Source organism: Mytilus edulis, chromosome 7 (genome assembly GCF_963676685.1).
Source record: "Mytilus edulis chromosome 7, xbMytEdul2.2, whole genome shotgun sequence".
Classification (NCBI taxonomy): Eukaryota; Metazoa; Mollusca; class Bivalvia; order Mytilida; family Mytilidae; genus Mytilus; species Mytilus edulis.
The window spans coordinates 75,148,027-75,174,285 of NC_092350.1; the positions used below are offsets into that span (position 1 = coordinate 75,148,027).

General features: G+C 31.9%; 1 protein-coding gene across 1 annotated transcript in view; it reads left to right on the top strand.

The window, feature by feature from the left end:
* LOC139482227 (nuclease SbcCD subunit C-like) overlaps positions 1-25,737 on the top strand; it is a 41,166-nt gene extending 15,429 nt beyond the window's left edge. Inside the window, exons 11-18 of the mRNA XM_071265960.1 lie at positions 425-481; positions 1,251-1,307; positions 2,860-2,931; positions 4,309-4,436; positions 7,716-7,832; positions 8,218-8,260; positions 12,860-12,893; positions 24,717-25,737. Of these exons, the coding sequence (XP_071122061.1) occupies positions 425-481; positions 1,251-1,307; positions 2,860-2,931; positions 4,309-4,436; positions 7,716-7,832; positions 8,218-8,260; positions 12,860-12,893; positions 24,717-25,644 (1,436 nt within the window). The 3' untranslated portion in view covers positions 25,645-25,737. The remainder of the gene's footprint in view (positions 1-424; positions 482-1,250; positions 1,308-2,859; positions 2,932-4,308; positions 4,437-7,715; positions 7,833-8,217; positions 8,261-12,859; positions 12,894-24,716) is intronic.
* Positions 25,738-26,259: the final 522 nt, after the last annotated feature.

Genomic DNA, 26,259 nt, shown 5'->3' on the forward strand with positions numbered 1-26,259 from the left:
TATTGCTCGTTTTGTGGTTCAATCGAATCCATTAGTTTAAATTTTCACTTCGATTTGTGTAATGAACATTGATCTATGAGACCATCGTAACAGTTTACCTCTTATTTCCATTGACAAGTATATATAAAAGTTGAAAAGAATATTTCAATGTAATAAATAACTTTTTACGTCATATGGTTATATTATCTTTACGATATCGCTTATCATAATAGTTCATACATTTTTCTAGTTTCGAAGATTTCTTTTATCTAGGTCAACACATAACAGGATACAATAAGAACGCGTTTTAATGGTACATGTTACCTTTGATAACTATTTTAATAAAGTTATGTTTTTTGATTATCAGTGATCTAATATAGTTTTATTCCTAGTATTTTATTTACTGCTTTTATTGATAAACCATATCATGGATATGTTCTTGTAGAGGACGAATCTGACTACGACTCTTATTATTCTGTCGAAAAGAACACTAACTACGAAGGTAAGTACACAAATCACGTCGTCAACGTTCTAATTCATAGAATGAAGGGAGGATACAGTATTGATCTTTTGAAGTTTTAAGCGAGTTATATGTATAATTTCTGAGTTTTTTTAATGTGAAGGTAACTCTTCGGACAGGTTTGATTAAGTATCTTAAGTAATGCATCTATTTCCTTCAGCATATGTGTAATAAGTCTCGAATTTATATTACAAAATAAACAAGCAATGAAAAGTAAGATTTTATAAGGAGCGAAATTTTTCCTGAATAAACTGTGTTTGGAGTGTTTTTTAAACAAAAGTATACAGCATATAAAATTGAAAGAAAGTGGAAAAAGGGCCGGTAGTCGTGGGAAACCGACACAACTATAACTGGCCATAATCCAGTATTTTTCAACAATGAATATTTCACAACAAGTGTTATATTGGTAGCATGCATTTGAGAGTGCACTGCAAACTGATCATTAGACAACCAAGTAGTAAAACATTGAAAAAAATACATCAAACAATTGAAAGACAACTAGATGAGCTCAGATGCTCCGGAAGTGTAAGCAGATCTTGCCCGACATGTGGCACCCGTCGTGTTGCTATGCAACTTCAAACCAGGTGATAAGTCTGCAGGTATAAATGCTAATTGTTATAATCATCACAATATCTAAAAAAAATATGAACCAATGCATTGCTTTAATTATATATTGTTAGTTTTGATAATTTGCTACTTGTCGTTGCGTTAAGTGGACTATTGAACAAATATTTTTATTTTTTCCACTTAGAACCAAGGGACTACACAGGAAATTCATCAACAACAAAAGAAATTGAAATGTCAGAAGGTAAAAAACAATTTTCCGGATTTTAAAATGTTACTACTGTATTTAAACAAACAAGTATAAAACAGTATCAATATTTTGAAATCAGAATTTCATTCGAAAAAATGCATGTTAAGGAAGGTTTATTACTAGGCATTGGGTAATGCAAAATTTTAATAAAACAACTTTTTGGAATTTTGGATCCTCAATGCTCTTCAACTTTGTACTTGTTTGGCTTTATAAATATTTTGATATGAGCGTCACTGATGAGTCTTATGTAGACGAAACGCGCGTCTGGCGTACTAAATTATAATCCTGGTACCTTTGATAACTATTAATAGTGATGCATGGTAACGTATTACATTTTTTAAGTAATTGTATGTGATATGTATGTAACAATTTCTTTGCATTACATGTAATTTTAATTTAATGCATTACTTTATCCAAATGTTGTGTAATTTCATGCATTGCATTGCGTTACATGACATTACTTTTTCACATATTAGTTATCTTTTAAGAATTGTTGGAGATGTAGCGATAGCAGAATGTAAGATTTCTGGTTTAATCAAGAATATATACATTTGAATATTGATTTTTATTGTATTTTAAAAGCATTAAAGTAAAGGTGTTGTGAACAGATTGTTGAATACATTGCCATGATTGAATAATAGAAAATTGAACACTGTCATCAAACACTAATTTTCATAGCTTTTTAAACATCTCACTTGTATGACAGTGTTACAAAATTCCATTATTATGTCAACGATGTGTAAACGAAACAAACGGACATAAAAGGTTAAAAAAAAGGATACAGCGTATAAAATTGTGTTAAATCATCGTAAACATTATAAAACAAACAATTGATACGGAGCATTTATCAATAAGGTCTGGGTGCCTTCCGATTAACTTTTTTGAGAAAGGACAGGACGTTCTTTAACATTCGTTCTTAATCTTTTTACACCTTTGACGTTTTACAAAGTCTAATAGCAGCTCGTGTGTCATTTTCATAGATTCTGGTACTGAGATGGTCATGTATGTGAAATTGGAGGTATAAGTCTAAAAATCAGTCTGAGGAAGACATACTTTTCTGATAATTTTGAAATTTACAAAAATTATGAATGAATTCTAAATAAGAGGGTATATATAGCCTGCTTCTCGAATATTAAGTGCCTGGTTTGGTGCATCCGAAATTCCGGTTACCAGTGATCTATAAGTACAGGCCTAGCTAGGTATATTGATCCCGATTCCTTAAAATGTTCCATAAAAAGTGAAAAATTTAACGTGGATAGGAATGTGACGTTATATAAAGAACAAATACATCATAATTTTAAAATACAGAAGAGCATTTGAGCGCCTTTTGCATTCTTTGTTAATGTATTAATAGTTGTCAATATTTTGTATGTAGTTTGTATTTTTTTTTATAACAGTAATAAACCGTTCTCACATATGCCTACAGCAATAATATAAATGTTGAATATCAAGGATTTTATAATTCTATAGTTTAAGAATTTGTAAGGTTTGTATTTTGTAAGAATATGTTTTCTCAATCTATTAATTGTGATATCCTTCTTTTTAGAACCAGAACAAAAGAAAAGAAAAACAGCTACTACTTCGGAAATTGAAAACTTAGAGGAGAATCAAACAGAAGGTATGAGAAGTATTGTGATCCAATGTATCAAAAAATCAGAAAGTAGCATATATCCATCTATTACGTTATGATGGAACTTTAAAACAAAATAATAGTCTGATATACATGTACATAATCCTATTTGATAATTGTGATTTATAATATTTGAATTAAGGGTTTTACTTTTTTTGTATTTGATTAAAAGATGCAAATGATATTAAAAAAATACCTATTGTTTGTTTTAATACTTTTGAAATCGCAAACAATAAATATAAGACCTCATCAAATGCAAATGTACTTGACCGACAAAAGAGAGGGAAAAAAAAAGCCAGAGAGATATCCAAAGTAGAAAATGAATTAATTATGTCATTGTAAAAAACGACCAAACGACAAACAACAATCTACAAAACACTACATATGAAAATACGACTGAACAACACGAACTTAACCTAAAATCGGGGTTGTCCTCAGATTGTCGGGAAAAGTAATCAGATCCTGTTCGATACACTGAATCCTATGTTTTTCTCATGTCCTTCGCAGTAGTTCGAGGATAAGATAACGATATTGTGGTGACAACATTTGGTACATTACCGTCGTCATGTATGCAACAGGTATTCAATGCGGTCAATTATATTTTCGTAAGGAATGACTTGAACATCAATACTTGTTAATCTTGTTTAAATAGCTTCCTTGAAAGGTTCCAACTTAGAATTAGAGATATGATACTGTTGGGAAATACAGCAAACAAATTATTAAAAGACAATAGATATCTTTTGCGGAACATATAAGAAAAAATAAACTAATAAGCACAAAAGTTTTCAAATTAAGGATCACAAGAATAATTATTATATTCTAAAAATGAAGGTCAGAATAAAATATACTCTACCCTTCACATTCTGTACATGACTGCTCCAAAGGAAGCACATTTAGTGGTTGTCGTACATTTAAGTTGCATTATAGCCGTAATATCATATTTGCTCTTCATTTATTATTTTATACATACATCATTCTGTTTGATTGCTCGCTTGAATTGTTTTGTCATGTCGAGGCGATTTATGCATTACTATGTAGTATGTTTTTAATTATTTTATGAAGGCCGTATTTGACATATTTTACGTACATCTACATCAATTGTCTCTGGTAAAAAGTGGTCTTATTGGAAATCGTACGATATTGTCTTTGTTTGTTGTTGCTAAAACATATCAACAATCGAATACTTTACAACTTTTGATGTCAGAACATATAGTTGATAAGCATTTATTTAAGGCATTCACAAGCTGAACAGGGAAATATAATCTACTATAGACTATAAAACAATATAATTTTGTGTATTCTTTTGATAGATTGACTTTAATCCAAATAAACTGTACAACCTTTATAAATTGAACGTTTTTATAGATGCGAATAAATCATTAAACCATTTAGTTGTTGATATGAAGCAAGCATTACAAAAACTTGGTGAGATTCCATTGCTTGACCATTGCATAAGATTATATAGGAAATATATGAAGAAAGAAAAGGATAAGGTAAGGTAGATTTAAACATTCTCTTACACGTTCACATTATGTACCTTTGACAAGAAAAGATTAACGAATAATTATACAAACACTTCATATATTTAAACAAGGAAATGCAAGATTGTTTTTTTTATTTTATCGTGAAATCTAATGATTTCTTTTAACTTCTATTTTTTATTCATTTAAATATTCCTATAATAAAATTTGACAAATAGAATCTAGACCCAAGCTTTGTTTAATTGATCAATGTTACTCATTTTATCCTGCACCAACGTGAAAACCATCCAGAAGACTTTTCATTTTTGAAACAACAGCATTTTTGTATAAGTGTTATACAATGTTATCCTACACCCTACATGTGTTTCTAAATAATATTAATGCACTACGCTCGTAATAAAACCCTGGAAGCTAAAAAAAAATACGACTGAGAGGTTAAATACTTATAGAGAACAACCAACCCCTTAGTTAATTCTTTGAAAAGAAATTAATGTAAAGAAAGACGACAGTAGTTCACCTATGTTAAAATCTCGTAACTCAATCAAAAGAGACAAATTTCACAATCGGGGTTATATCATAATCTGTTACAGATCATAAGGGTTTATTGGTATTAAAACTTTAACTACCGTTATACATGTCAATAGTAACATGAGTAATTTGAGACTACGACATAGCGAATAGATCAACCAATCTGTGACTGAGCGTTAACAAATATGATTTCGATTCCATTCGTTGTTTCTGATAGTCTGTTTGGGCAGTTTTGTAAGAGGAAAATCAAAGTCCTCATTAAACCATTACAGTACACGCATAACGTATCGTCTGAGATAAGTACATCCCATACACTGGAGCAGGTGCTGAGAAACGGAAAGTTGACAATAAGAGGGTTGAAATCATCACGATTGTTATGGATTTTAGTTTGAAGTCGTTAATCAATTTCGGGAAAATTTCAAGAGATTCCGACGCATAGCTTTTTTCCTCCGTAGTATTTTCAATCTCAATAGATATTAAAAAGTAAAATCATAAAAATACTGAACTACGCGGAAAATTCAAAATTAAATGATAAAACACATCAAACGAATGAACAACAACTGGCATATTCCTGACTTGGTACAGACATTTTGAAATGTAGAAAATGGGGATTTGAACCTGATTTTAAGGGGTAGGCCTTGGTGACACCCAAAAGTTCCTCTCGTTTATTTTTTTTCTTTTATTTACCATAATAAAAGGCAGTGGTCAATGCATCAACTGCCGAGGTCTTGGTTAAATTCACCGTTGCATTTTATCTTTAGGGTATATTGAATATGTCAGTTTTATCTGAGGAAAAAACTATCAAAGACACTTATAGGTATATATCATTGTGTGTTTTTGCACATATTGTCATTAGAAATAAACATGAATGCATAGAGAAAACATATTGTCAAGTAAATCTGGAATATCATGGTAATAACAATAGCCTTAATGTAAACAAGTAGTTTTTAACTATTGATAAGGTGTAAATTCTTACCAGCTTAGTTAACACATTTTTTTCAAACTTTGCCAGAAAAAAAATTTGTCGTACATGTAATTCCTGCCAAACTATGCTTTGACATTTATTGGTTATATATTAATCTTGAAAATCACAAACTTTCATCGAATTTGACCGTTTGAATTTTCAAAATCTTTAAACAGATTGGCTCACAAGGCAAAATAAAAAAATAAAAATTAAGGGACAGCAAATATCCCCCCCTACAAAACAATCAACAGACTGTCTTTGCATTCTATGAATGTGCAATAGTCAAAATTGTACTGTCCGAATAATAATTGTAATCAAATTTATAAGAAAAAAGTATGGAACGAGCACCCTTGGGACGAATTTACATATCTCTAGGACGAATTGACATATCTCTAGGACGAATTGACATATCTCAATTATGTATATTTTTCTCTCTCCATACTTCGAAATGCCCCTGTCATCAATAGACGCTATTATAGTTCATTGTTTTGACAGTCTGACACTATCTTAGAACTATATGTGTATCATTGTAGATTCTCTTTTAACATAACTTTGTACTAGAATTGATGTTCAGATATTTTCTAGAAAATTGCAGTTTAGTACAAACTCTGAATCAATGGCTTAGCACTGAAACCATATGACTGCATATGCAAACAGAATTCATAATCCGTCCAAGTTTGTTCCTAAATGATGCCACAAGACACTATTGTCAGTGTAGTCGTTCCAGAACCCCTAAGTACAGTGGTGACTTTTTAAAGCATTTCACGTATGAATGGTAATTGTCTACCTATTCATCCTTACCGTATTGATCCTTAAAAAAGAATTTCTTTAATTTAATGCATGGTGGTGTTTAACATGTACAGTTAACTGGATCTGTTTGCATAATTCTCACAGCCAATTGTAAACAACATAAATGCTTGATCACTGTTTTAAATACTGCTATGTTTAAATTAATGCACAAATAACTTTCATTACACGTAAAAGAGTTGTCTCCAATATGCCTTGTCTACATTTTTAAATGTTAGCATTCATTACAATGTGGGTAACTGAGTGACATCGTCATTATATATGGAAGTGAAAGTTAAGACTGTTTGTTGGTTTTAAATCCTTCTGACGTAAACAAACTGCAGAGCTTCAAAACAATGTTTGCACAAGGATAAATAAAAAGATAAGGTTAGTTACATTACATATACGGGATATAAGTTACATGTACTAGACTGAGTATAATGCAGAACCAAATGATGTTGTCATTTTACAAAATGAACGTGAGTGTGAATATCGTAATGCTTTAACATAATCGATTGAATTCAATGGTATCGTATAAATTCTAAAGAGTCTCATTGTTGTGGATATGTCGTTGATTCGTGTATATAAAAGATGTATCATTGCACTCTTACCATTATTAGAAAAATAAGTGTGTCTGCATTGATGACATCTACTGTTCTACTGATTTCTGGATTTAAGTTTGTTCTTGGTGTTTTAGAGTTGCAATCATATTTACGTATTTATAACAATTACCTGTAAATGGGATATTTTAAGTAACGGTTCACGAGCACTCATCATTTATACTTGATGAAGAGTATTAGCACAAGGAAATTAACATCATAAAGCATTCGAAATCTGAAATTAGAAAGTTAGAAATTTTAGGAAGTTTCAGTTTTGTAGTCATACATCAATAGAACCAAACAGTAACAGTCCATTAGTTTGTGTTTGTCTTACCAGAAGAACAAACTAATGTATACATAGAACTTTACTTATACGTAGTTCTTATATTGAATTGAAATATCATTTTGATCTAGGAGATGGAAGGAACACCATTCCTAATGAATAAACAGGCAATACTGAACAACCTTTTAAAGGAGAAAAAGAAGAGAACTAAGTTGATTGCGAAGTTAAAAGATGTAATTCATAATCAGGTAATATTACACAGTTACCAAATTATTGGAAGATATTGAATGTACTGTTAATTATTTTCCATGCTCATATATCTGACGCATACATAAGTTCATTTTTTAAATTATAATAGACATATATTTGATAAATATCGATGGTGAAAAATTAACTATTTGAGTTGTGTGTAGTTGCAAAAATTCACCAGATAAAAAACTGAAGTCATTAAGGGTTGCTCTCTTCGTATATATTATATGTAAATAGTATTTTTATTTGCTAAATCGATTAAGGAATTTATTAAGAAAAAAAATCACCTAATAGTAATATATTTCCATTATTTTCTTAATATCTATTGTTTATGTCTCTACAAGTATCATGAGTACGTTAGTAAAATTTAAATTGTGTATACAGGATGAGTTTACAACCACCGATGAGGGTTATGGTACTGACATAAGTGAGTTGAAATTAAATCAATAGTTTTTTTTAATAATGTTTTTTTGATTTTGATTTGAAATAAATCATTTATTAAAAAAACTATGAATAGAGACTTAGTATCAATAAAAATGCCAACTTGTGTTACTAAAAATAAGTGTTTCTCTGATAAATATAGACTGAAATGGTTTTCCGATCACTTCATGTAGGAACTATCGTTTTTGAGATGATGGACTTTGCAATACATACTAGTATATTACAGTGTAACTTTGTATAACAGTTTGGGACTCGGTGGCCGAAATGTCTGAAGTAGTTGCTAGTGTAATCACCATAAAAAAGAAGATGTGGTATGATCGCAAATGAGACAACTATCCACAAAAGACCAAAATGACACAAACATTAACAACTATAGGTGACCGTACGGCCTTCAACAATGAGTAAAGCCCATACAACATAGTCTGCTATAAAAGGCCCCGATAAGACAATGTAAAACAGTTCAAACGAGAAACTTAACGGCCTTATTTATGTAAAAAAATGAACGAAAAACAAATATGTAACACATAAACAAACGACAAACACTGAATTACACATGTTACAGGCTCCTGACAGGCACATACATAAATAATGTGGTGTTTTTTAGTCTATTAGTTGAACTATCCAGTCAACACTGATGTTGTGTGTTCGAACCCCGATCGTGCGGGTGCACTCGACTCCAATATTATTTGACTGGGATTGTCAGTTTTCCTATCAAAGTTTGGTGGTTTTCTCCGGACCTTTCGGCTTTCTCCACCAATAAATACTGGTCGCTACAAAATAGCCTAAATGCGGTGCCTAAAAGTGGCGTTAAAACAACAAGTTGACATATTCGGGATATGCATTAGCAATAACACACATGTTTATCCCTGATATACGGTTTGTGTATGGTTATTAAAGGTACTAAGAAAGAGATAAGTAAATCGATGGTTTTTAATACTAGTATGCTAAAACATGAGACCCAATTCTTGTTCAAATCCTTTAAACTATATACGAACAATGAAGCCTTTTCTACTATGTTCTACACTTTATATATTTTGAGTGACCAAGCCAGTGTAATGACCTTTTTAATACTAAATAGATTCTCTTATACATTACTGGCAACTCGTTTTAAGTATTATGTATTTTCTATTGTGTATGAAAATATTGTATATATTTAAATACTTGTAACAATGACATGTAGTATTAACAGGTACATATTATAAGCAAATATTTACTCACTATATCTTTGAAATACAATTTTTTTGGGGGGAAACACAATCTTAAGTCCAATTTTTATGAAAGAACTACACACTTCCTTTAAGTTTATTTTTAACGATTAGCACGTGGGAATAGATCACTCGACCAGAAACTTAATGTAAATGTAAATTAGCATAACAAAAGAACGGTTTGAAGAGCTATACCATTTAAACTGCTCATAAATAAATACAGGTAACTCATTTGAGAGAAAAAAACCCGAAAGGATGAATACTTTATTCAAATGATTCTATTTGGTGTGAGGTTGCATGATTATTTAAAATGTAAGGTTTTTTTTCTCATCTGTTTTTACCGACAAATAAGCCTGTAAAAAATCGGGGCCCCTTAGTTGCATCCCTGGGTAACGTAGGGTTGATGTTACAGGTGATTATTTAAAAAATATGTTTAAAATTTCAAAAAAATAAAAAAATAAAAAAAAAGGTACCAGGCTTATAATTAAATACTCCAGACGGACGTTTCATCTACGTAAGACTCTTCAATGAAACTCAAATCAAAATAGATAGAAAGCTAATTAAGTACAAAGTTGAAGAGCATTCATGACCCAAAATTCAAAAAAGTTGTGCCAAATACGGCTAAAGTTATCTATGTCTGAAATACGAAAATCCTTAGCATTCGAATTATTCATACTTTTGCAAACAGTAAATTTATAAAAATGGTCTTGTAATTGATATTCATTTGAACATCGAATTGCTGACCACTGGGCTGGTGATCCATTCGGGGACGAAACGTCCACCAGCAGTGGCAACGCTTCAATAGTTATCAAATTAAAGGTGGTACCAGGATAATCATTTAATACGCAAGACGCGCGTTTCGTCTATATAAGACTCATCAGTGACACTCAGATAAAAAATGTTTGAAAGCCAAACAAATACAAAGTTGAAGAGCATCGATGACCCAAAATTCCAAAAAGTTTGACAAACGAGAGCTAAGGTCATCTATGCCTTGGATACGAAAAGTGTACCTGTTCCGAGTCAGTGTACCACGGATTGTCATTCTTTTTCTAAATACAATCACTTTTGTTTTGTGTTGGTACCTGTTCGATAAAAGTCGTGTTCTATCGTAAAGATCAATAAATAAGGTATCACAATCTTGTTGATAAGATTTCAGTACCAACTTCACAAATAATACACGATGGTCTTGAAGTATAGATTCTGGGTTCTGACGTTTTTTTATTTTTTATCTTAATAACGTATAATAGTATTCTTTTATTTGTCCTTATGAATATTTCTTTAACTGTTAAGTCTGTTTCCGGTGGTATTCATTTAACGTGACTATGTACTTGTACATCCCTGTGTTATTGTTTTAAGATGATTTTGTATTCTTCTGTTCTATTTTTTCTAAAATGCTTCGTCTATATGCCATTTTTATACACATGAAATGTCTCTGTATTTATACATCCTGTTATAATGTTATTGTTCTATGATAATTTTTGTATTCTTGTCTTTCATTCTAACATGCTTTGCCTATATACCTTTTTGTGTTTCTTTTTTCAAAGATGACATGGCTCTGTAGTTATACATCCCGTCATTGGGTTATTGTGCCAATGTTAGTTTACATAATTGTCTTTTTAATTCTTATAATAAATCAGATAATAAAACAATGTTGTTTGCTGCATCCCTATTTTAGACATTTTTACCTAAAATATTTGTTTGTTTTGTTCACACATCGTTGTCAATATAATGGAATTTTATACAACTGTCATACAAGTGAGAGGTTTATCTAGCAATAAAATCAGGTTTAATCCACCATTTTCGACTTAAGAAAATGCCTCTTGTAAGGCAGGAATATGACAGTTTTTGTTTTAAGTTTGATGTCTTTTGGCTTTTAATTTTACCATTTAATAATGGACATTCCATTTTGAATTTTCCTAGCAGTTTTTTTATATGATTTTATTTGTTATGCTTTTTTTTTCTATTAGTCGTTTTAATGCTTGTGACCTCTCTACGCAATAAAGTGATTATCTGTTACTCTGCTGTCCTAGATCAGGACATGCATTGACCACTTAAACACATGTCTTACCCGATCATACTGTTTCTGTTCATGTTCCGAATCAGTATTCCATGGATTGCTCTTTTCTAGATGCAATTATTTGCATTTCTTTTGAGTTTTGTTTTTGTTAGCTGTACGATATTAGTTTAATCCAAATCAATATGATGACCCGTTGTTTACACCTTTATCCTGCAGAAACAGGTATCTCATTTCTAATCAAGCAACATCTCATCATATTCATGTGTACAAAATAAAATAAAAAAGGTATTACACATCAATTTTTTTTTTATCCAAACTGAATAAACAAAATGGTATGATAAAACATGATTGGATTCTGTCTCCTAGTTAAAATAATGTGTATTTTTGGTTGAAGGTGGGGATTTTTGGAAGGGGGATAATTGAACAGAAAGTGAAATACTTATTACAGAATAGTTGTATTAGTTCTGAATCGATTACTTACTTAATAAAATCGTTAGAAAAGCGTAGGTTTTATTTGGTTTAAACGTTAAAGAAACTACTAAAAAAACTATATTTATGTCTTTATCTCTTTAAAAAGGTTTGAACTTTTCTTGAAGTCAACACTAGTTAGATATTTAATGTCAGGAAAGCAAGGTTTGAACAAAATACACTAGGAGATATTATAATTTCAGAAGGGAGACATTGTATAGACAGTCATGTAAATGAGTTTGATCTAATTGACACAACTAATTAAATAAAGATAATTTCTTTGTTTGAAAGGTGATAAAAGTCAAATGTTAAAGAATAGTAATCATTTTTTTTCTTCGACTGACAAATCATGAGTACATCAGATAGTGGGTTAAGTGTACAGACGTCATAAGCATTTCTTGTACAATGCCAAAATATAGTGTAACACTACACATGTTGTTTACAAGAGGGCAATCGATGTTTATATACATATATGCATATCACTCACTATAAAATACATATATTAGTACCAGGTAAAAGGAAATATTCAAAGTTATTACAAGCAGGAAGTTGAAAAATCTGTAAAGGTTCAAATAAGATTTAATGGATCATATCTCAATTCATTTGATTATAAACAACGTCACCATAAACATAAACATTCATATCCTGTTAGTTATAAGATTCAACATTTATATACTACCAAAGTTTGTTTATCTTTGACGGAATGCAGCAAAGGTTTTTATATTTGATAACACTGTCCCCATAACATATTAAATAGTAAGTTTTCAATGAGTGTAATAAGGACCATGGTTTTATATTTAGATAACATGCACAATTGGTATGTTCATATCCTACATTCATACAATGTTGTAATATATCAAAGCAATTTACTTTAAATTTTCGTATTGTGTTGTAGGATTTCTGGATGTTGACCAAAATCCCGCTATAAAGTAAGTGTTCTTATATTAATCAAAGCAATCATGGGTTTCTATTCAATACTTTCCTCATTAAAATGTTTCTTGTATCAATCGCATGTTAATGACATCTTTCATAATCGACTAATCTCCTTGTTTCTAATTGATAAACGTTTTTTTGCATGAAAAATGATCTGCCACATATCCCAAGCAAACCAATGCTCAATATTTGAAACAAAGTACGTTATCATTGAACATCAGAGAGGGTAAAGGACAAATTAGTCCAACTGTCTAATTTGTTAAATGACATCATCGTACTGTACGAATAGCTTGCAATTAGGTTTGATTACTAGCAGCGTCATAATTGCAATTAGAATGATTTACAGCTAGTATAGCTTTATAGGCATTTTGGTTTCCGGTTGGTCCAAGAAGATGCCTTTATATTTCAATGGGGTTCCTGTTCTCTTAATTTAGTTGGCCTTAGGCAAATGTTATGAAACAAACCCCATGCTTATTTTCACAAAATAGAATTTGTCTCTTTTACTGTGCTAAAGTAACAACCCTTTACAAATGGTATAATTGTTTAATTTTCGTTTTCGTTCTTAACCAAATGTTATGAAATTTATACACAATAGTAATTACAATACAAATCAGATCTAATTTAAATTCGGGCAACGCCATTTGTACCGTTTTTCAGTTTAAGTCACTTTTCAATTGTATATGCTATAGCGGAAGCATCATCTTGTCCCATGAACACATTCCCTATTTAAATTTTAATTGTATATAAACTTGAGCTTAATACTAAAAAATCAAAATATTCTTTTAATAATGTACTTGATAATATTTTGTTACACACTCAAACAGATAACAGATCCCAATACACACCAAATGTATACAACTACAGTATGTATATACGATTCGAAAATTATGTTCGTACTTTCTTTTACCGATCGTAAAAAGTTGGAAGGTGCAATGTTCTTGACATCTAGATCAAATAGCAAGAATTAACAATTTCAAATCTTGCAAGAACTACAAGTTTTACTTACTTACTTAATCCTCTTCGTGCTTTGATGCACATAAGGCCTACACTAGCTCTCTCCATAACAATCTGTCTTGTGCTTTCTTCTCTACTTCTCGCCAAGACATCCCAACCTCCTTCATCTCGCTAACCACTGTTCTTCTCCATGTTTCTTAAGGTCTCCCCCTTTTCCTCTTACCAGTTGGAGTCCACCTCAGTGACACCTTAGCGATGTTTGCTGGTTCCTTCCTTAAGACATGGCCTATCCATTTCCATCTTATTGTCTTTATTTCGTATCTTATGTCTCTTTGTGCTGTCATTTTGAACAGTTCCTGGTTGGATATTTTGTCTTGCCAAAAGATTTTGCATATTCTTCTTAAGCAGGTGTTGTGGGATGCGGCCAGTTTGTATAATTCTCCAAAATTCTGATTCATAAAGCAGTACAGATTTGACATTGTTGTTGTAGATTTTGAGTTTTGTGTTTCTTGCAAGAGATGACGATTTCCAGATTGGTCTGAGTAGACAAAAGGATGTTCTAGCCTTACTCAGTCTTGCTTTGATGGTGGTCCCATTATCACTGCTTATTACGCTGCCTAGGTATGTAAAGTCTTCTATTTCCTCGATGTTTACGGCTCCAATCTTTATTGGAATTTTATTTGATTGGTAGTTGATAGACATGAATTTCGTTTTCTCGATGTTTATTTTGAGCCCTAGTTTGTGTGACATAGTGTTCAGTCTTGATGTTTTCTTTTGCATTTGTACTCTGTTGCTGGATAGTAAGCAAATGTCATCTGCAAAGTCTAAATTTACAAGAAAGGAGTTGAGTGTCCATCTTATCCTGTGTTTCCATTTCCTAAGGTTGATCTCATACACCAATCAACACTTATTAAGAAGAGAAGAGGAGAGATTATGCATCCTTGTCTGACTCCTGTATACACTGAGAACCAATCATAAAGCTGTCCATTGTGTAATACACTACATTCATACTTGCCGTAGAATATCTTTATCAGCTTGATTATTTTCGGTTGTACTCCATATGCTCTTAGTATGTCCCAAATATATTATATATTATAACACTTTCAAATGCTCTTTGGAAGTCAATGAAGTTTAGTACTATTTTGTTCTGCCACTCTATGGATTGTTCTATGATGTTTCGGAGGGTAAATAGATGGTCAATGCAGCCTCTGTTATTTCTAAAACCTGCTTGTTCTTCACGCAGCTTACTGTTAATGGAATCAGTTATTCTATTCTTGATGACTCTAAGGAATACTTTACTAGGGATTGAAAGAAGTGATATTCCTCGCCAGTTGTTGCAAAGTTTCAGATCTCCCTTCTTTTGCAGTTTTATAATAATTCCTTTGTCCCATTCAGTTGGTATTTCTTCATCTATCCATATGTTCGTAAATAGTAGATAGTGTAGTATCTCACTTGTTGATTGTATGTCTGATTTTAGTAATTCTGCACTGAAGTTATCTATGTCTGGTGCTTTACCATTTTTCAGTTGTCTTATTGCCTTTTGGATCTCATCTTTGCATACAGCTTCTGTGTCTATTTCAAGTGCATCTCCAAACGGTTGAATGTCTGGTATATCATTGCTGGTTTCAGCCCTATTCAGGATAGTTTTAAAGTGTTCTGCCAAACGATCTAACTTTTCCTTGTCTGTAGATAGTAGTTTCCCCTCTTTGGATAGTACTGGTGCATCATTTTCCTTTGACTTTCTACAGAGCTGCCTAGTGATTTTATAAACTACACTGAGCTCTCCACGCTTTGGCGCTTCTTCAGCTCCATTTGCAAGTTCTTCCACATAGTTTCTCCTATCACTCTTTGCCCCTTTTTTAACTTCTTTGTCTTTATCTCTATAGTCTGATTGCAATTTGGTTTTCAATTTGTAAGATTTAGATGCATTAAGTTTTATTTTTATGGCTTTCATTTCCTTGATGTTTTCCCAAGTCTTGTCTGACAGCCACTGTTTTCTTTTTCTGTTCTTAAACCCAATACTTTCTCAGCTGTTTTAGTATAAATGACCTTGATGTTATTCCAAATTTCAGTTATGTTTTCACCCATGTTTTCATTGTTGTCATCAATTTCACGGAGTACTTGGTATCTGTTTTTTACTTCAGTATTATTTTTTTGTATTATTTTGTTGTCCTTCAGTCTCTGCAGATCAAATGCTTTCCTGCTCGGCTCGTTTATCTTGGGAGCTTTCTTGAGTTTTAATTGAATTTTGCCGATAATCAGGAAGTGGTCACTTCCACAGTCTGCCCCTCTTTTCACAGATACATCATTCAGTGAATGCCGCCATCTGCCATTTATCATTAGATGGTCAATTTGATTTTTGTCTCCTGTTTGGCGATGTTAATGTAAGTTTATGTATCTCTTTGTGCTGGAACAGTGTACCACCAATAGGCCACAATTCAGGCCACAAAATTCAATCAGCAGGTTTCCGTTTTTATTACAAGTTCCACATCCGTTGTTACCCATTATTCTCTCCACTTCGATGTTATCATTACCTACTTTGGCATTTAAGTCTCCATTAACCAGTACAACATTATGAACATGTACTCCTTCCATTACACTTCTGAGCTTTTCATAGAAGTCGGTTTTAGTTTCAATGTCTGCTTCATTAGTTGGTGCATAGCATTGGATCAGAGTAAGTTTAACATATTTCGAATGGAATCTAGCTGTTATTATTCTCTCATCTATAGGTTTCCATTCTATAAGAGCTTTACTTGCTTGCTTATTCATAATGATGGCTACACCTTCTCTATGGATTTTATCTTTTCTCCCAGAGTAAACTATCTTCTGTCCATTTGTTGTTATAACTGACCCATAACCTGTCCACCTGCATTCACTTATGCCCAGTATATCGATGTTATAGTTCAACATTTCTTTTTCAATTTGCGCAGTTTTTCCTACTTCGTACATGGTGCGGACATTCCATCCACCCACTCTAAGTAGGGATTTTGGCCTCAGAAGTCCATTTCTCGTGTTATTAGCTTCATCTCTGCTTTCACTAATAACAGTCATTCCATCAACAGTTTGATGAATGTCTCATTGAGTACCGGTGAAGTTAGTTTTGATTTACTAGTGTGGTTTCCAAGTTTTAGCATACACATTTGTTTTTTTTTCCAAAATCACGTACATCCTAATAAAAATATTGATTAAGTCACACAAACAAACGCCTATTAAAAAATCGAATATGAAATCTTGCTAGAATGAAGAATTTATAGAGAAAAGTTCTCGAAGAATGATAAAATAGCTGTAAAAGCACATAGGTTTTTTTTCTTTTTTTAATGTTTGGAAAATATTGAACTTGATATACAGCGATAAATTCAAGATGAAATAAGAGAAATTTGATGTGTGTCAGAGTTTTATAATAATCTAGTTATTTATCTATCAATTAATTTTGTTTTTTTAGCAGATTGACTTTTTAAAAATACATGAACATAACTTTCAATCTATGCTTGCAACAAAAACAAAAAAGTGAATTTTAAGGAATCTTCGAACGATGTTTGTTCATGCTTACCATTGCCATGAAAATCAAATTAAAACTTCAAAATTCCGCACCTTAAATTCCATCTAAAATCATCACCTTCTTCCGATTTTTTTCACGTTCTCTTCAAAATAAAATCTGATGTATAGACCATATGTACTGTACATACAACTGAAAACCTTGTTTCTGGCAGATTGCAGTGTTTTGGCAAGTTTGTGATTGAAATAAATTGATGATTCAAAATTCATGACCACTAAATACATGCTATTTTTCGTTTTGCGGTAATAAATAGTTGAATAACAATGTTTTTTTTCAATCAATTTTAACTTTTTTTTATTGAAATATTTGATTAAAGGCGTGGTTTATTAAAGATATATCATTGATATTTTTAAATGATCGTTTGATAATTGATTTTTATTGATGTTTTTAATGTTGACCTAATTTCTTATACTTAAGTCAGAATTGCAATTGTCCTGACATATTTTTGAAATAAGAACTGCCCTTCTCTGATCTAAGATCTTGAATCGTCGAGATTGGAACCGTTCATACAATTTAAAATCCGATAAAAAGATTTTGCAATTGATAGGCTTTATTATTCATGTTATTATATATGATTTAGATGTGTGTTAGGTTTGTGCATTACAATACTTTTGTTATCATTAACATCACTTTACTAAATTGAGTTGAGTAATTTCAAATGATTTAACGATACTTTTTTCATACATCAAATATGAGTTCACTTACAAAGATTTAGTTCGAGGAGGTTCAATAGTGAGATGTATCGTAAAAATGCACATGCTATTAATGATTTTACGGTAGACATCTTATTGAGACAAACGTATATGAAATTAAAAATTGTGTTTTGTCTGTACGCCTTTTTATGTTGTTTATTTCTTACATATTTCTTTGTTTCAAAGTGTAAAGATCATAACCTATGTTGGCTGTTTTACCCCTATTTGTTTTACACTTGTACCCATTATGTCTGTTTGTTTTCTTCACACATCATCGTTGTCAATATAATGTAATTGTATGCGGCTGTCATACAGGTAAGAGTGTTTCCTAGCTATAAAACCATGACTGTTTAATCCACCATTTTCTACATAAGAACATGCTGTACCAAGTCAGGAATGTGACAGTTGTTATCCGTTGGATCTGTGGGAGGCTTCTTAAAAATCCACGTTATAATGGTAAACGAATGACGTTTAAATATCGATACACGATTATCACAAAGACAGTGTTAACGTCATAAATATATGTACACAACTCTCAAATTTAGGAAGTCTCTTTATCTTAAACAGTTTTCTATTAGTACTGACAAGAACATCTTGGCTGAAGTCATCTATTAAATCAAATTATACATAGAACTTACACCGTAACAGTCAATTTCGCAACATGAACACTCGTATTTATCCAATAATTCACCACTAGTTTATAGATATTATGTGTGCATTAAAGGAATCAGTTACAAGCTGTATAAATGCGTAAGATGTTCCTATAAAACATTATACTAAATCGCAAATAAATGCAAACGTACTATAACCAGAATTAGATTTAATTCCAGTCGACAGTTTTTGCTTATTCTGAATTTAACATTCAATCATGGATTAATTGCTTGTGCACGCATCTATGTATTGAAACTAGAGTTCCTATTGGTAATAAAATAAGTAATTTCTTCTCCATTAAGATTTTGTTTATTGATTTGCATGTCAAAACAAACTTAGTTCATTTTAATTATCGGTATATGTTTCATTTGTACTATTTCAATCCGGTTATTTCTTTTTTCAAACATGCCATCACCAAATTTGAAAAAAATACATTACAATTTTTGTCAACTCTATTTGTGGCAATAGTGACACCAAAAGTTTCTTTTCAGAGCACGTGAATGCATCAACGCTTTTAATGATGTCACATGGCTCCATTTTCAGCTATCTATGTAGTGTTTTGTACAATGTTTGTATGCGTCTTTTTATCGTTTATCTGTTAACCATGATGTTGGTTATTGATTTCCGATGTGCTGATTTTGGCAGTCTATGATAACTATTAACTATATGTGCAATATGATATAAACCTTACACGCGTTATTTTCGTCTGAACCCTATGGAGACAATAAATGTGTGATTGCATTCACAGTTTTTCTTCTTCAAACAATAGGTGATCTGTTGTAAAATATGAATTTATGTTCCAAAGGGAAAATCTTTATTGTTACGCGGATAGAAATGTTATCGCCATCATTTTTTTTTACCTTTATGCAGTTACGCATTTTTCTCTTGTGATTGCAGAGAATCAATAATCAAAGTGTAGATACTATTCTGTACGCTATCCGGAAGTCGCGATTTTCGAAGCGAATACTTTTTGGATAGCATGTGAAATTTGATGGATATACTGAATTTTACGGTAAGTGGATCATCTGTTCATTGCTTAATGATTAATTCAGCTGACATCGATATTCTCAAACGGTTTAGATTTTAATTTAGCACATTCATTATTCGTATCTCTGTCTTAATCAATATATTTTCAAGTGCATCACTAAGGACAATCAGTCTGTGAACCTAAAAACAATCTTTTTAACCTCTTAGTGTACAAATTAACATAAATACCAGACTTAATTAACTAAATGAAATATATTTCAAGTGGTGGTAAAAGTTTCAACCAGATCTTTGAAGCCAGAAATAAGAAAATAACACTTGTTTGAATTTCTCACTGTACGATCAGTCTCGCTTGTATATTTTGAAACTGTATGATCAGTCTTTATTTCACTGTCTTCTAGTAGTGATTTCAAAGTTATTTACGATACATTTAGAAGGTGTCATTTTTCTAAATAACACCAATATTTCAATAAATTCACATTCTGAAAACTTATATGAATCATGTTTAGCTTAATAGGGTGTACTCGACTTACTACATTCAGTATAAGGATGTTTAAATGTTGTTAAAACAATGGGGGTTTGTTGTATGTATAAGTTTCAGAACTGTCCTCCGTTATACTTAAAATTGTACAAACGCACAGATTTAATTGTAATACAAAAATGCATGTATTTACACGAGGCCGTACTGTAGCCTATAATTGATCACAGTTACTTTACTTTGTTTTGGGAGTAGAGCTATATCTGTGACACCCAATTGTACAACACTTTGCGGGGGTTTATAATGATAATGAAGTCCGTCTTTCCGTTCGTTCCTTGGACAGTTGTAATATGTTTGGCCGGTTTTGTAAGTGCATCTCCTCATTTACCACTTAATATACAATGGGGTTTTCAGCCATTTTTAAATGGAGAGAGGGTCCAATCCAGGAGAAAAGGGGATTCCAAATATATGTTCCCATACAAATGCATTGGTAGTTAAAAATCGTTTCAATCCGCCGGATCTCCTTTTTTTATCCGTCACTGATATGACTATTAATTAATCTTTCCCGGATTCCTTATCATAAATTATAATGACTGTATTGTGCACCGTCTATTTAGAATTTAAGTAAACATTTTTTTATGGGGGTTCTTTGTATAAGATACGGACTTTGCATTACATGGGGCACCTATCAGGTCTTTCCAACACCACCTCCTAAACCAATTATTAAAGTTCTGAAATTGCTCAATTTTTAATCAATTAATGCAAATATGCGCCTTCTATTTCGATTTTTTGGTGAAAATATTTTTCATGTTTTAATATCTAAAATACGGTCTTTGCCATAGCTTTATATTGGGCGTATCTATTTTATATCCACAAATTCCTTCAGGCACTTAACTTTATGAATCTTTTTTAGATTCTTTATCATTTAATTCAATTGTTCACCTCTTATTTTGATTTTTTAGAAAACTCACTGTTTTCTCCTTCCGTGATAAGGACTTTTCCACTACCTTATTGGGTGGTACCCATTTACTATACGCAACTTTCCTAAACTTACCGTATATTAATAAAACTTTCTCAGATTCTTTATCAAATGATGCCACTCTGCACCTATATTTTAGTTTTTTTGGGGGGGTTCCAAAACATGGACTTCAGAAGCGGCGGGGTATACTTTCGTTAATTCCTTTCTCAATACCTCAAGTTTTTAAACAAATCACTGCATGTTGTATTGAGTTGTAAATACTTAAATTTACATATATTACTTCAAAAAGAAGATGAAATATGATTGTCAATGATACAACAAATATGATTGCCAATTATACAACTTTCCCTCCGCGACCATATGTCGTAAATGTAGACAATTATAGCTATATGTCACTGTACGGCCTTCAACGTGTAGCCTTGACTCACACCACAAAGTCAGTTGTCTCAAATGTTCCCTAAATAAAATAATTCACATGAGACAAACCAACGATCATAAATTATATACAGCAGGTAATTCGTATTTGTTAGATCCAACCAACACACACACCAACACAAACACCGATACACACCAACAACCCTTTTTAACCCTGCACAATTGAAATATGAAAAAAAAACCGTTTAAATCCCTTTTAAATAAGCTGTACTCGCCAGACCGATAAAATGCCAAACTTAAAGCAAACAACAATGAACAAAAATGAGGACAAAAACTCAAATATTCAAACGACAACGCAGTGAAGCAGTGATATAACTTAGGGAGCTACCATTTGATTTTTAGGGGGGGGGGGGGAGGCTAGGATGAAAAATTGTATCCTGCCTTTTTTTTATTTGTAATCTCTATCCTGCCTTTTTATTTTTAAGTCTATTCGGTCCTGCGTTTTTTTTCTTAGCTTATCCTGACTTTTTTACAACAATTGTCATCCTGCCTTTTTTTTTTGCCAAGTTACTCATCCTGCCTTTTTTTTTAACTCAAAATCCTGTTCTGCCTTTTTTTCAAATTTCATCTTAGCTCCCCCATAAAAATCAAATGGTAGCTCCCTTATAGCAAAATACATAACGGGAGACAAACCTCTAGATGAGAGACATGCATTTTTGAATTTTAAATAATTTTAAATATGTGAAATGAAAAACCGTAAACTTAGATGTGGGTCTTCCATTGAATTCGTCGAGAAATAGCTATCCACGAAACTACAATTTTCAACAATACATTAATGAGCCCGACTATAAAATTGCTACACAATGTTGTAAAGCTTTGAACCAAATATCCAAATTATGTCCCACGTTTTTGGGACGATTTTTTTTGCACACGACGAGACATACGACGGAAAGTGATCCCTAAATGTCGCATCTGCTTGCACAGTCGACGTTATTTAACGCTACAAAGTCCGCATGTACATGCCGGTTCATACGTATATCCAAAGTATAGAAAAAATGTTTTTAGTGTATGCGAACCAATAAAATCGATGACTTGTGTTCTCTTTTTTAATCAAAACTTTCTTTCTTGTAGGAAAAGGGTTGACTCTTTCATTGTAAACGCATTAGATGAAAGCTTGGAAGTGGAAGAAGAAGTGGAAACAGAACCATCTTCCATGCATTGTTGCACTTTTTGTAGCTATTCCAGCAAATACAAACAAAATGTGAAAAGACACACACAAAATGCCCATGCTCCAAATAATGCAGAAACTAAACATTTTACAATGTGCTTATGTGATCAATGTGGCATGGTTTTTAAAACAGCTAGTGGACTAAATATTCATTTGAAGGGCAAACATACTCAAGAGTTTAGGTTTAAGTGTAAAGTGTGTGACAGAGGCTTTAACACGCTCTGGAACTATAGAGGGCATATAACAACACACGATCCAGTGCTTAGACACCGATGTGATGTGTGTGACAAGACTTTTGCGTACAAAGAAACATTGAAACAACACATCACATCCGTTCACTCTAATGAGACAAGTATCAACATATGTAGCAAAGAAGGATGCGGAGCTTCATACAATTCACAGAAATCTTGAAAGGAACATTTCCTTGCAGTACATGGTGGAAGAGAACTCAAGTGTGATTAATGTGGAAAATCGGACAAGTGGAGATCAAGTTTAAGATACCACAAAGAACATGTGCATTGTTAGAATGATTTTTTACACTTCGTTCTTGTTTATTTATCACATTGAGGTCCTTTACTGACCATGGCTATTTGTCATTTTTTTATTTACAATTGTACACATTATATGGCAGCATTTAAATTTGTTTAAATTTGTTGTGTTTGATGTTTTGGAATAAACTTTCGGAATAATAACGCTAGTGTTTCTTTACACTCACGAAAATAATTTACCACAAAGAACAATTGCTTTGTTAGATTTATTTTTTACACTTCGTTCTTGTTTATTTATCACGTTGAGGTCCTTTACTTTAATTCTTCTGAATCATGACGAATTATGCAATGATCTACCAGTTCTGCAAAATCTCTTGACCGTACATTTGTGCAATAAAAACAGCGAAACTCTGTCATTGGATTATCCTGAAAAAGAAATATATTTTTTGTATACTTGAATGCATTACAGCATTTATATTGATTTTAATTTAACATGTACATTTCATTAACAATTTTCAAATAACAAAGTCAGTAGATATTAATAATGTGCCTCCTTTTCACCCCATCCCAAAGTTTTTCTCAGGGTCGACTAATACCAACTTTTAACCTGAATGTTTCGGCGGACGGTGTAAATAGTCTTTTAAAATGTTATAGCTAAAAAGATAACTGCAACGATACACTATTACAATGTCCACAAGCAAATCATGCATTGCTCTTTAGGCGTTTGATTTTAAACAAGACTGACGGAACAAAAATACAATTATTTTGCAGTCTACAAAAATCATCATATCTATATTTATATTGTCTGATGAACGATATAACACTTTAAAGTTCATAATATCATATAGATGCGTAGATACCTTCAAATTGCCTTTGTTTTTTTCTTCAAAATCACGACTGGTCATACAGTAAAAAAAATTGAAATCGGTACTAGAATACAGTCAGATATGGACTGATCGTACAGTAATTTATTTTGGGATCCTCAAGGAAAACATATTTTTTATGGGAAATACGAATGTTCTACTTAAATACGAAACGAATATTGAAACAATATACATTGAACTTTAAACTGATGCAGATATTTGCAATAAAAGGTTATTTGTTTTGTACTACGAGAGCAAAATTGTCCATCGATTTCACTTGTTTCTATCAAGTTGGTATGATGCACACGTATATTTTATGTTCTAATGCATGTTTTTGTTAAAGTTACACATATTTATGATGCTTTACATACCTTGAAGATGTTCAAAGCACTTTATAGATATAGGAGTAAACAAATGATGAGAAAAGTCACCGTAGACAAAACCGTCCTGTTAGCCAGTTGGTAGTCATCGCTTCGATAATCGCGACTTCCGGATAGCGTACAGAATAGTATCTACACTGTGATAATATTATCTCTTGAATTGACAATATAATTTTTGTTTTATTTTTTAGGTGCAATAACTGTCAAACTAAGGAGGATAGTCATATTTCTTGCTACTGCACTGACTTTCAGATATTCATCTGCGATAATTGTGTGATAGGACATCGAATGAAAAACAAAAATCATAGTTATATCTATCGACCAAAAATTTTACGCGGATATAAACACGCAAATTCATTGAAACCATCCATTTATTCCGAGATAATTGATTTGGAATTCGTGGCTGCTGACATAGTAGCGATATTAGAACATAAAAAATTGTATACTTATAACTTGATAGGAGGATTGATTAATTCTTTCACCTTTACACCTGATCAAGAAGACAGGAGCAGTCGGATAGCTTGTATAAATGATTGCAAGATAGCAGTTACAGTACCTAGTAATAACATTATTAAAATTGTTACAACTATAACTCCCAACCCAATAACGGATTTAGGTACTCCCGAAGGAACAAATATGACTGGGGGAATCACATGTAGAATGGATATGTTATATGTAGCCTTCTCTGATGCAATACGATTGATGGATTTATTAGGACAAATACAGAAAGTGGTTAAGATACCAGGTGTTAATATACTTCATTCTGTCAACAACGACAAGATGTTATGTGTTTACAACAAGTTTGACTCAGTAAAAACTGTGTCATGTTTTGACTTTACTAATGACAGTTTGTATGACTTTGAACGTTTCCCGTTCCATCCTGAAGATGTTACTAGTGATGACATTGGCAATATAATTTTCAGTGAAAATGGTGTGATATGGCAGGCCGATAGTGACGGAAAAAACATTAAAATCATAATGTCATCAGGAGACGTCTATAACACGTATAACAAGATGACTTATAATAAAGATTCAAAATGTTTGTTAATATCTAACTACTACGATAACCGTTATAATTATTGTGTTAGAGTATACAGAAAACTAGAAAAGATGCCATGACACTGATATAATGTACAAAGAGTGTTTATATGAAAATGTGTTGACTAGATATATCAATGTTGGTCATTAAAAAGTAAATAATAATAAAAAAGAGATATAGTCTATGATATTTAAATTCATATATCAGAAATACCAAAACATCTCAAAAACATAAACTCTACATTTTCTGAATGAGAAATTAGGAAGAATTATTTTGTCATAGCTCATTGATACTTAATGGCATACTGTATGATCATCACAATGATCGTCCAACAATGTAAATTAGTACTGATGCAGAAAAGTAAATATAACAAACTTCATAAATTCAAAATGTTCAAGGTACTATATAATGTTTTAATACTATTGATTAGGTTTTAAAAACATTACATAGTACCTTGAACATTTTGAATTTACGAAGTTTGTTATATTTACCTTTCTGCATCAGTACTAATTTACATTAATGGACGATCATTGTGATCTATTTATACTATTGATTATGTTTTACCGACCGTGCAAGGGCTGTATAGCCAGTCAAGGTCGTTAAAAACTTCCATTTGTTGTATTAGGTTTTATCTGTCAATCTTTGAGGGTAACAACAGGTAATTACTCAATACTTTGGTCCTGAAATACTTTTTT